At 38.9% G+C, this 13709-nt stretch overlaps 1 protein-coding gene across 1 annotated transcript in view; it reads right to left on the bottom strand.

Annotated features, from left to right (window-relative positions):
- Positions 1-741: 741 nt before the first annotated feature.
- Positions 742-13709, bottom strand: part of plch1 (phospholipase C, eta 1) — a 75765-nt gene continuing 62797 nt past the window's right edge. The window contains exons 16-23 of the mRNA XM_052152032.1: positions 12812-12919; positions 12486-12610; positions 12059-12143; positions 11798-11944; positions 9464-9543; positions 8994-9053; positions 7971-8406; positions 742-4861 (exon numbers count right to left, since the gene is read on the bottom strand). Coding sequence (XP_052007992.1) covers positions 2475-4861; positions 7971-8406; positions 8994-9053; positions 9464-9543; positions 11798-11944; positions 12059-12143; positions 12486-12610; positions 12812-12919 — 3428 coding nt within the window. The 3' untranslated portion in view covers positions 742-2474. The remainder of the gene's footprint in view (positions 4862-7970; positions 8407-8993; positions 9054-9463; positions 9544-11797; positions 11945-12058; positions 12144-12485; positions 12611-12811; positions 12920-13709) is intronic.

Raw genomic sequence — 13709 nt, forward strand, 5'->3', positions numbered from 1 at the left:
ACACAATCATTTATGATGAGTTTATAGTTAGATGAAGCTGCAGAGGGACAAACAGTATTTTATGAATAATTGGGGAACTGAGACACAGTTACTTATTTTCTGTCTAAAACAACAACAAAGCCACATTTGCTAGAAAGCCTCTGATATATTGACTTTTAAATTATAAATGCTCAACTGTGACTTCCTGATAAAACAATCCTGTCTAACATATTAGCATCATTGAGTCTGTTTAGTGTCTGCTTTTGGGTAGACTCAGAGACAATCCAGTTTATAACTGCAAAATCAACTTTTTGCAAGTTAAAATGAATGTTCTGGCTTATATACAAGCTCAATCAATAGCATATATGGCATAGTGTTGATACAAATATTTATTTTCTTAAAATAAAAATAATAAGGGATAATATTAAATAAAGAAGCAAAAATCATGTTTACAATATGGCACTTGCAATTGTGGTGAAAAAAAAAGAGAAGTAACAACTATTTTTTGTGGTAATCAACATTATGCCACAAATACTGTCAGTTGAGCAAACTTGTTTTGAACCTGGAACATTCCTTTTAATAAATGGGCATACATATCTAGTAACTGCATGTCATGTCCAGTCATGATCATCTTTGTGTGGCAATACCATAATACAGAGCAACCAAGTGATACAGAATACAGTTACTGGAGAGGTAGACATGAGAAATCACACATTCAAAACGTCATGGCAAACATTTGAGAATTTTATTGCATTGGTAGGAAAATGTTACACTCATCTTTGATGAGCAACCTTTAAGCACAGAAGAATTGAAAAAAAAGAACAATGCTTTTTGTCACCGTCTCTTTAAAAACTAAATATTAAGTCTAATAAATGTTATTTTTGCTCTCTGTATCAAAGCAATTATAAAAATAAAACTTTAACCATACAGATTTAGAATATGAAGAAGAGTTTCAAACCTCCTTAAATTCATGAATAATAGAAAGCAAGCAAGTCAGAGCAAGCAGGTAAATGTGCTGTATTTCATTCCATCCAACAGAATCATTCTGTGTAATATCTGAGCACAGGGACATCTACAGATCTGTGCATAGTCATGCTGAAATTGTTCACGGTTCACATGCTTTTTTACTAAAGAAAAAATGTCACAGTTATTAAAATGTAAATGGAAACCGATACATTGACTGAGCATAAACTGACCAACATGTTGGGCCCTATTTTACAGTAAGAGCACTACGTCTTAAGCGCAGTGCTATGCAATACGTCATACTCACAAAGTCAGTGGGCATGGCCATGTTTTGGTATTTTCATGCAAAAAAGTACTAAGCATGTACTAAGTCCAGATAAAAGTAGGATAGCTAAATCATGTGTGCAAGGCGCTAATGGGCTGGGTCAAGAGCAATTTAATTTGGTGGTTATTACAATATATGCTTCCTATTTTATAACCCAATTTCATGTCAAGAATTAACAATATAAATGAAGAAAGCACATTTACAAGTAGTTGGTAGTGTAAATGGGCTGTAAGCAATGCATTAGAAGACTAGAAATATGGACTTGCATTCTTTTGCATTCATTGACTGTGTCCTTGTAGGATGTCAGGCATATCTCTATGACAGTGTCTCTATAAATCTGTATAAATGTATGAAAAATGTGGTGCTCATCAGGACTAATTGGATGAAGGTTCTATTAAATACCAAAGAATGTAAGCATAATTAATAATATTGATCAAATGATAGACATTATGGCTAGTATTAACAGTAAATAACAGGAAAATAATTTGAGGATCCAATGTACAATTTTAGACATGGACATTATTACCACCTTCTGGTGGAATCTCAAAACTGCAAATTCAGGAACTGAGTTTAGACTGCAGAGAATAGACGTGGTTCTCAGATGTCATAGCACAATGACCTATTTCTCAGGAAACTAGCAAATTGTATTTAGCAGCACTACATTAACATAGAATACACACAGTTTGTGCGCATATGCCCATAGATAACTCAAGTAATTCCATCCATGCCCACTTGCGCTTTGCACTGGCACGGAAATTGTGCTTAGAATTAGCGCTCTCACAAAAATTGGATAAGACTCGGCCTTGCGCAGTCACGAAATTAGAGCCCATATTATGAACAAACTTCACAGACATATGAATAACATAAGATATGTAGGAAGACTGAGAAGCCCATTCATGACTTTGTTGTACTACAAAAAAGGACAAATAGAAGATAACAACAATAAATATCCAATTGTTCAATTTTCTTTTCTTTTTTTCATATTTCTTTTTCACCTTGAGACAACACACACTTTGAACAATACATTTTTCCAAGCATGACAGGGCACAGATTTACAGAAAATAATCCATTTAATACAGCAAGGATAGCACATGTAGGAGTGGGAACCCACCAACCATGATATACAGTATATGTCCACAGTTCTGGAAGTGTCCTGCTACATATAGTTTATACTGTTACAGGGAAACACAGCAGGAGAGACGCATGGTCAAAGCCTAAGTAGGAAGTAGACCTCTGGTTCTGATGGGCTGGAGAAGTCAGGAGGGAGCACAGAATCATCAGCATAGTAGCGATCTCCGTATCCATAGCACAGCGTAGTGCAGGCTCCTTCAGGCAAACCTCTGTCCTCAGGACCTAGCCGGTCCAGATAACCAGCAATATATGAGCCTGTAGAATGCCTGTTTGGTGGAGGATTTTGATAGGAGACTGGCTTATTGCGAAGCACTACTTCCGTGGATCCTTCAATGGGCTGGTGTTTGAAGGCCTCCTGCTGTCTCTCACGTGCCCGATTGGCTATATGACGTACACGACTTTGACTACGGGAGGAAAGCCGCCTTGACAGCAATGGCGGAGGGTCCTCATGGTAATCTGTGGAGCTCTGAGAAACCAGAGGGAGCACTGACAGAGTTTTAGGGGTGGGCTGAGAACAAGAAGGGAAGGAATGTGGATAGTCCTCATGTTCCAAGGTCACAAGCTTGCGAAGCTGCTCAGTTAAGGGGTCAGCAGACTTTGGTTGACCGGCCAAGCCACATGTCCGTCTTTGATCTCGCATTTTGGGAGTAACAAAACTTCGGCTAATGGACTTGTACTTGCTCTGAAAATTACATGAAATGTCCTCAGAAGTGAGGTCTCCAAGGCTTTTGGACTTGCATGGATTAGAGACTTTAGAAGAGGAGGCTAAGGACAACCTGTTGAGGATATGATGAGGAGGTGCAGTAAAGTCCTGATTATGAGGAGATGGCTGAGAATAGGGGTTTGGAGGCTTTGTGCAGTCTTCCAATTCAACAGAGCTGGAAATCATGTCATAGTCTGATACAGGAGTGTACAGGTCCCTATCTAATGATGTATGCCTGGCTTGAGCCCTTGCGAGACATTCTGAGGACAAAGAGCTTTTTTGCAAGTGTTCTGCCCTGCGAATCAGACCATTGTTGTCTCTTGTCTCCTGTTGTCTTTCATCTGTGGTATCTATTCCGTGACTACCACGTGGAAATCTACCCATTTCATTATAACAGTTGAAGTTCCTTAATTGGGATTTACTAATAAGATGGCTGCTTTGACCGATAGTACTAGAAATCTGACTTTGGTGTGCTAATGGAGATTGGTTGTGTCTGTGAAAGGGTGATGTGTCTGTTGAGTTAAAATTAACAGGAGAAGGATGGTATGAGGGTTTGTGGAAAAAGGATGGTTTCAGTCTTGGTACATGATAGGGAGAGCTCTGGTTGGAGCCTGGAACATTTCCAAAGTCATTGCACCATTGCTGGCCCTGACTCGAAGAGTTCAGTGTGTTGTCTAAGGGATCCCCATCTACATTGATCTCCACCTCCATCAAGCTGCTGCTTGCTGAGTCCTGGCACAGCAAGAAGCGGTCTGAGACTGTGCTGTTGACAGAGGTTTCTCTGTAACCTCCAGATTCAAAGTTCCTCAAGGAGCCAGTAGAATGGCATTGACTAATATAGCCTTGCTCTCTGTTTAACGCTAAGCTTACATTTCGTCCTGTCGACCATTCCAAAGGCACCTTGATGGGGGAAGATTCCTTGCTGACCACTGAAGAGCCAACAAAGTCATTTTGGAAGTTATTTTGACAACGGATGCGTGCAGACATGGGAGAAAGCACGTCCTCATCCAAGATGGTAAAGACCTCTGGTTCAGTGGTTTCAGGACTAGAGGGTCTGTCAGCTAGCTCTAAGGCTGTGCAGATAGATTCTTGAATGACTTTTATTGGAGTACTAGAAAGCTTACTGTTTAAAAGAGGGCTTTTCAGGGGTTGTAAGTTCAATAATAGATTTAGGGTGCTCTGCTCAGCAGTAACCTCAAACTGGCCAATCAGAGCAGAAATTGACCCACATGTGTCATGCTCATTTTCCAGTGAGACAGCATCAATAAGGTGAGAGAGAGCACTGTCTTGGATGGACACTTGACTCATTTGGTCAGGGTGGTCAATTCCAGGGGGAGACTTGGGACAGGTGCTTGAAGAAATAGATGAAGAGGAGGACGAGGAATACGTGGCTGCCTTGGGGGTTAACACATACTTTCTAGAGGATTCTGATTCATTTGATTCTCTTTGACTTCCTTCAGTCCACAAGCTAACACCACCATTACTTTGTTCTGAGGAACCTGACCTGTGGTCTGCAGGCCTTTTGGAAGAGCATAATTTATCACCGAGACCATCTCTTGAGTGTTTTTTGCACAGATCACCCACACGTTCCCTACTGCCCTTAATGACCAGGTAAGGAGTCTCGTTTGTATCTTTGGGCTCAATGTTACAATCCTGAATGTGGTCAGCAGAAAGGGCACGTGCTTCAGGATCTTTGAAGGCAGAACCTTCAATGAGAAGATCCACTGAGATGGATTTGGGCTTCTCAAGTTTGAAGAAATCTGTAGAAGACATTTAACGGGAGATGACTGTCAGTAATTTAACAACAAAAATAACAACAGACTTCACTGACCTTAAAACACCAAAATCCAACCCACGCCACTCTGTACACAGGACAAATGGAATGTACCACCAAGTACGACTATGAGAACGAAGTTTGATAATGGCACTGTGTAGTTGCAAAGGGCAACATCCAGTTATTTGTTGCTGTGTTTTCATTTTTAAACACAGCTTTGATGAATTATGATCTGAATTTTCATCTATATAAAAAAACTAAAAAATGTATAACTACATCAGTGCAATTATTTAAAACTTAAATGTTTTGTATGAGTCCACCTGGGTATGGCTTGTGGATTACCTGCAGGGGCTTTCCTAGTCAGTTTTCTACTACAGAGAAGCACAACAGTAAAGACAGAACAAGACAAAAGCAAGTTAAGATTTCAAAGAATGAAAGCCTGTAAGTCTAAACACTTCAAAGGGACCCTTAGAGGAACCTAATACAATGCTTAAAAGCAGGGGTGTAAAGTACTTGAGTAATTGTGCTTTATTGCTTTACATAAGTTATATTATGGGGGATTGTACTTTACTCAAGTGCAACATAAATTGAATCCTTGTATCTTTACTTAATTACAATATCAAAGAAAAAATATAACTTTTTACTTCTATGAAAAGTACTCATTACATTTTTGCAGATCATTTTCTTTTGTCTTACTGCAGCCACCTTTTCACTGCACCCTGACAATAAGCAGACGATTGACCAGTTTTCAGTAATTTATATGAGAGTCGCACAGGGGCTGCATGGGTTTCTGATCATCTGAGGATGTGTAATTTTCTGATCTGATTTGAGCTTCAGATGAGTTAAAATATTTGAATTTGTGTGACTATGCCAGACCGGATGTGATGTATTCATTCAATAAAAATATCAATGTTTTGTCCTAAACTTTGTTTACTATTTTATTTAATTCTAATCCATTTTATTATTTTTATCCTGCTACTTCTACAGATTGGATGATTATGAATGTAGAAGTCATAAATTATCATTCCCACTGCCAATATATCACAAAAGGGATTTATAATTAAATGTGTGCATGTGTCATATATTTCTGCACTTGCAAAACCTCACATATCATATCTATGAATTTCTACTCCCTATTTGCTATATTATTATTTGTATCATTGTTGTTAGGCTATTATCATAATAATATTATATTATATTATATTATAACAATAATAATAGCAATAATAATCATCTTAATAAATACTGAATGAATACTGACCATACATTTAATTTAATTCATCCCTTTGGTAGCAATCCACAGAAAGCAAACTCACAAAACCAACAACCTAATTAACTTTCTTCAAAGCTTAATTTAAATTTTAAGGATAGGGATGGGACTACATGATTATTTCACGATTCGGTCCATGCATGGTCCATTGTCACGAACCCCGCTCCCTCGCTCCGCCCCCTCGAGCTTCCACGCTCGTTCCGCCCCCTCGAGCTCGCACGCTCTTTTTGCTCGCTCAAGCCCTCACGCCCACTTTGCTCCTACTCGCTCACATGCTCGTAGGCAATCTCCCTTCCTCGAGTTTCTCACGCGTTTCCAATCCCCCAGAACATTATGACCACCTGCACTCGCGTCATCTGCACTCCTGCACATTAGTTTCACCTGCACTCGTCTCATCACCTGTCATGGTTTACACCTGCACTCGCCCCTATATATATATCACTACCCTTTCATCTCACGGTTGTTGGTTATTGTATTTAGTTTCCCGTGTCTTTGCCCCTCGCTAGTCTCGTCTAGTTTTGACCTCCTCTCGTTCACCTCTTAGCTTGCCAGCTCCCCTTGTTCCCCTGTCTTTTGCTCCCACTAGTCTCGTCATTTGTTTCCCCTTCTTTCGACCTCACGCTCCCTTTGACTACTCTCTCCCGGATTTGCCCCCTTGTTTATATCTTGATTCCCCGGCTTTCGACCTCACACTCCCTTTGACTACTCTTCACTGGATTTGCCCTTTTTCTGTACTTTTGCCTGCCTGCAATAAAACAGTTTTTGACTTACATTGTGACTGTCTCTTCTTGTGCGGGTTACATCCATACTTTCACTTAAAGGGATAGTTCACCCAAAAATGTAATTCTCTCATCATTTACTTACCCTTATGCCATCCAAAATATTTACAGATATGCCATCTGTTTTCAGCAGAACACAAATTAAGATTTTTGGTCCATACAATGCAAGTGAATGGGTGCCAACATTTTGAAACTTCAAAAATCACATAGGTCAGCAATAAAGTAATCCATATTACTCCATTTACTAAATGTAAATGGAAAAATTATTCTTGTGTTTTTGGTGATTCGCATTCTTCATGCATACACCTCCTACTGGCCAGGGAGGAGAACGTCTGGAAAAAATATTGTATTAAAAATAAATATTGATCTGTTTCTCACTCACACCTATCATATCATTCTCAAGATATAGATTTAACCACTGGAGTCTTTTATGCTGCCTTTATGTGGGGGGTTTTTGGAGCATCAAAATGTTGGCACCCATTCACTTGTATTGTATGGACCTGCTAAGCTGAGATATTCTTATAAAAATCTAAATTTGTGCTTTGCAGAAGAAAGTCCTACACATCTGGGATAGCATGAGGGTGAGTAAATGTTGAGAGAATTTGCATTTTTAAGTGAACTCTTTCTTTAAGTATAATTTCTGAGTACTTTTTACAACCCTGCTTAAAAGGAACTGCAATACCAAAGAGATCCTGTGAAACAAAAGGTTAGATAAACAGTATCTATTAGTTAGATTAACAATAGATACAGTAAATAATGAAAATGTGCAGAATGTTGACTTGTTTCTTCTCTAGAAGCATAGCACGAGCAAAGGAAAAACAAATCACAAAGCTGCCATAGTGTTAATGTTAGTCATTCAGAAACTGACGATAAGGCAAATATCTATGCAGTCACATCAATGGACACTCTAATTAAGCCTTAAGGCTATAATGATAAGAGTATTACATGTGTAATATGAAATAGTGCACTGTGTAACAGCTTTCATTCTGATTCTTTATGACAGTCCATAAGAGGGGGGGGTCAAAGGAATTATTAAAGGAACTGACCAATGATTGTGTCAGCCCCAGGATCAGGCCCCTTCTGCTCAGGGGAGGACAAGTTGAGATGACTATGTAAAAGCTTCTCCAAGGGCATGGAGACTGGACGATGTTGGAGGGCTTTTCTGTTCCCCACTCTCCTTTCTGAATATGTAGGTTGAGAGTCCCCAGTGCTGTACTTTCTGTCATATGTAGATTGAGTGTCCCCAGTGCTGTGCTTTCTGTCATATGTAGATTGAGTGTCCCCAATGCTGTGCTTTCTATCATATGCAGCTTCAGCCAATTGCATCTTGGTCTTTTTGCGGCCTTTGGCAGGGGCACTAGCGGTCCTCCGGAGAAGGTGGTCTGATATGGATCGTTTCCGTAGTGGAATTCCGATAGGTGTGTCCACTGAGGACTTGGAACTTCTATTAAAAAAGCCTTTGAAACCCCGCAACTGACGACCCTGAGATACAGAGAGGGTTATATGAAGTGATTTATTCAAGCATTTAAACTTCCCTGGAAGTTAATATTTACACAAATAAAACACTGTGGCATGTGTGGTCTCACAAACAAATGTGATGTTGGGTCCCAGGTTAAATTCAACAGTAAGCACAGACAAAAACATTACATACATGCAATGTTACAAGTTTAGTTCAAACACTAAACATAAACACAAAGAGAATAACACTGCAGCTCCTTTTGAGTGCCAACCATTGTACTACTGACTACAACCAAGAGATGGCAGCATAATATCTTCCAACCACTAATTAACTAAAATATTCAACCATCTCAAGATCATTTCAAACCTTCAAAGTGCAGCGTTTATATTACTTAATGCAACAAATCCAAATTTAAAAACAAGGACAGAACTGACCATATGCTACCAAACAAAATTACTTCGAAAACAAAAATAGAACAAAATGACTCGAAAGATGTGTTGATTAATTCCCGCACAGCTTAGTTTTAACTGAGAAAGAACAGAACGTCACATTGACACACGTTAAAAGACGCTCATGCATTATCATGCAGGACACTACATAGCCAGTGTACCTTATTAGCTCCTAGCAAGTGCATTATGGTATAGCTTGGGTTGAGGACTAATGGACTCCACTGGAAGGTAAAAAGGTTGAAGGAACTTCAATAAAAAAATGTTAACCGAGGGAAATGTCAATATTAAGAGATTTTGCTATTTGAGGTCCTTTTCTCTGTTTTGTGCTAAAAACGTTAACCCAACATTACTGCATAATCACATATGTTAGGCTACAGTGCAGCAGAAATCAACTTACTTGACAGATTGTTTCACTGATAACTAGCTGAGCTTTTATCACCTTTTTATTGAATCAAACCACCACAGTTCCTGGAATATTTTGCTTCATTAACCAAGAGGCACTGATTTATTGCTAAATGTATTAAGGAAATAGAGTATATAATTTACATGTTGAGGGAAAATGGCTGTGAATTTTTATCACACTAATTAAGTATGGCTGATGTTGACCTTGTCTGTGTAGTTATGAGCTCACCTTCCCATAGATTTCATGCACTGTGATGTGGACAAAAATTGATGCCTCTGTCATTCCCTCCAAATATACGTGTCTATATCCTGTGAAAGTGAGAAAGAGGAGAAATTATTGTAAACAAATCCATTTGGGATGGCAGATATGCATTTGTAAGAACGTTCAGAGTGAGTTAAAATGAAAAACAGGAAGAAAGGCGTGATGTCGTTAGAATACTGGCATGTTAGCGAGTGCTTGCATTTATTTACAGTATGTGATGTCTTATAAGGTTTCCTCAAACTGGGGGGTGGGGGAAAAATATTATATCATTATATTATTATATATTATTTATACACACATTAAATTATATTATTTAAAAAATAATAATCCATTAAAAATGTAATTGAATGTCAATGATACTTATAAAAACAATTACATTTTACAATAAATGAAACAAAACTATATAATGGAAAGGAATATCTTTGCATTTTATTTTGTGATTTCACAAACTTCCCTACTGAAAAGACCAGCATGTTGTACTTTGACTGCTGGACCATTTTGGTGCACTGGTGGCCCCACCAAGTGACTCAACTATCTAACTAGCAAGATTTGGTGAACCAGCTTCACCACAAAAACAATGTAGGTTTCAAAATTGCATAATCAAACCAGCCCAAACATTTACATTTTTACATTTACATTTATGCATTTGGCAGACGCTTTTATCCAAAGCGACTTACAGTGCACTTATTACAGGGACAATCCCCCCGGAACAACTTGGAGTTAAGGGCCTTGCTCAAGGGCCCAACAGTGGCATCTTGGTGGTGCTGGGGCTTGAACCCCTGACCTTCTGGACAGTAAACCTGAGCCTCAACCACTGAGCCACCACTGCCCCAAACAAGCATTTAAACTCATGCTGGTCTAACCTGGTCTTTTTAGCATGCTTGTTTAAAGCTGAAGTGTGTTATTTCTGCAACATCAGTGTCACCAAACAGAATTTCAAAAATAATCGCTGTTGTCAAACAGATTCCAGAAAAACTCACCATCTTCCACTAGTTGCACAAACAAATAGGCCCGCCCTAAACTGACTCTATAGACAATAGGTGTGTTCTACTTGAACTGCGCCTTGCCATACCGATCGTCAAGATTTGCCGGTTGCAGTCGGGGCAGGAGTTAAAAAGAGAGCCGTCAAGTCAGACACTTTGTGCTTTCCGTCATATGCTGAACATATATCAGTAACAGAAGATTGTGCGATGTTTGCTTTCTTTATTTCAGACAAAGTGGAATTCAGATAGACAGAGGTTTAAATTGTACATATAAAAACCAGAAATGTTATTTATTTGAAAAGGTAATGTGCTACTTAATACATTGCCTGCTGTGTGTACAAGAAGAAATTCCAATAAAAGCCTATATAATTTTAATATGAAAAAACTATGATAAACATAATATAACATGACATAAACGTGATGTACTGTTATAAGAACACGGATTTGTGAGAGTTTCGTGGAACAGAAGGTGTCAGAATAAACACCTTGGAAATGGCAAGCTTCCATTCTACTCTTACTATAGCTGCCATAGATTGACACAGCAGAAGTAGTAAGAGTAGTATGTGAAGTATGCCATTGTGAACGCAGCCCATGAAAAACACGTCATTGTTGTCACATTGTGAGTTTGGCCAATCTTAAATTAACTGTGTCATCATTAGTGCTTGTACAGCCGGTGTGGAGCAACAGCACTTGCTGAGCCAGGCTGCTGCTATTGAATTGCTTTTGGCGGTACTTTGATGGCATACATCAAAGTGACGCGGCAGTGGCTCCATCTAAAGTCGGACAAAATTTCTAACAAACATGCACTGCTTTAAGTCCGGCGCCGATCAGTCTGCGCAGCACCCCATGAAGTCGAACGCACCTCATATTGTTTTGTCTGGCTGGACAGACTGCTCAAACAAACAGAGGAATGTTTTGAGACACAGAGCCACAGTGCAACACTGAAAAATGGCTGACAGGTGAAATAAACCTACAATGGCTCACTTATGACTGTGTCTGCAAGTGAGGACAGAGAGAGTTAAGCAGTAGCTGTGTCCAACCGCAGCTCCTCAGGCTTCCATTACACTAATCACACGCTTCACATGACTTCCCTCTGAGACACAGAGACCTGCTGCTATCACTCACATTTTACATGACATTTACTAATGATCCTGATTTCTTCAGCTCTTCATCTCCTCATACCTTGTCCTCACGGTCTGTTTCGTCCTCCTGTTATGGTTTTCTTTTTTTATCTTCTTATAATTGCTATCAAGTTAGATATTTAATTAGCTTAGTATGTGACTTCTATTCACACAGAGAGAGAAAATGTAAAGCTTACCTGTCATGAGACTGCTGAAAGCTACAGTTCTCTGGCCCACAAAGTCTCGACCAATGGGGTCATGATCCCAGACCAGGAAGCGCACCAGAACCACCTCAGGCATGTGTAGTGTGAAGGACAGGGTCTCTTCCCATACAGGGTTAAATCCTGCATTAACAATTACATTGAAAGTTAAAAAGAGGTCAAACACCCACTAACCTTCCTTCTTTACAAATATACTCAACAAAATCTTTGACACAGGCAGAAACAGTGAAGTTGTACCATTATCATCCACAACCCTGGTTTGTTCTTTACAGCAGTCTGCTGGAATCCCAATGATCTCCACTTCCACAAAAGGATCAATGATCTGTGGATAAAATCAGCCCATTTTTAACGGATACAAAGTCCAAAAACACCAAATATATAGTATGTGAAATTTCACATTTTACTGAACTCAAACCAAGAGGAAATGTACTTTTAAAAAGCCGTTCAGTAGAGCAACGAATAGAGCAGAAAATGTAGGTCTACGGATGCATTTTAAAAGATGACATTCTTTTTAACTTGATAAAGTGTCTAAAAACACGAGATGTGGTGCAATGGTTAAAGATGCCCATCTATCTTTTGTTTTCAGATAAAAACAATTATAATACAAAACATATGGACACTAAAATGCATTTGTGCAGCCCCTTAGGTGGCACTGTTTGCTCACCTCACCGCGGTCTCCAAGCATTGAATCGGGAGGTTTGGGCAGCTGCTGTCCACTGATGATTTTTATCACCAGCTGTTTCTTAGGATTTGCAGGGAGCGGGTCATCATGCAATGGGTTGAAAGAGCCTGTAAGGAATTATCAATGGAGGTCGTAATCCCTGGAGTAATCTACATGAATCTAGTATTATTCAAGTCATTTTATGTATTCTCAGCTTTGTTTAAGCAGTACAAAAGAGATAAATACATAACAGTGTTATGTCTAGGACTACAGTGGAGTAACAGTGGTTGAACATGGTGTTTTATGGTAGCTTGAGTGACCGTGTGTACCTTTACACATCGGGCCAGGTTTGAGCACATAGCCACTGCCACCATTCACCATGAATTTGGCTCTGTTCAACTGCATCATACGGCCCTCCGTCTGGTAGTTCAGAGCCACTGTGGGTAAAGCAAAAGATATATGATCTAATTTCTTCCTTCCATCCTTATTTTTTCCTGATTTTTTCTTTCCTTCCTTCCTTCCATCCATGTTTCTTGCCTTGCTTCCAAGTAACATCCTTCCTCTCTTCTTTCATTCCACAATTCTTTTCCTTTGGTTTATTCATTTATTGATAATTTTTTTTCAACTGAATAATTTCATGTATGTATTCAGCTGTGCAAACCTAAATTAACTGAATGGCTAACATACTATGAGGTTTCATCATGGCCTGGTAAACATTTTACTCAATAAACAATCAGCGGGCATAAGCCAGGCAGAACTCAGCTGCGGCTCCACAAGTTCCAATTTACTCTTGTTTATTGGACCCTTATGATGACACACATACACACACACCTAACTGTTTCTGCTATGGTTTTCCATGCCTTTGCCTCTTTACCTCTCTTGACACATGCCCAGGCTAATTTGATAACTACAAAAAGTGTAGTTTTCAATAATGCATTTAATTTCTCAGGATTAATTACCCATCAAGTTATAATACACACAACAAATGGGGTATTTCAGAAACATTAGGTATTAATCAATGTTTTAAATGCCACCAATAGAACTTTGAATTTAATATATATATATACTGTATATTTGATTGTATTTAATAAAATAACTTTCATTTGATAGACCACGGTGGAAGAACTGCTCTTATTTACCACCAAAATTACACAATAAAAACATATAAGGCAGTGAGTGTGTTTGCCAGCACAACAATACTCTGATAACTATCAAAAATAAACAATG

Source organism: Xyrauchen texanus, chromosome 21 (genome assembly GCF_025860055.1).
Source record: "Xyrauchen texanus isolate HMW12.3.18 chromosome 21, RBS_HiC_50CHRs, whole genome shotgun sequence".
Taxonomy (NCBI): domain Eukaryota; kingdom Metazoa; phylum Chordata; class Actinopteri; order Cypriniformes; family Catostomidae; genus Xyrauchen; species Xyrauchen texanus.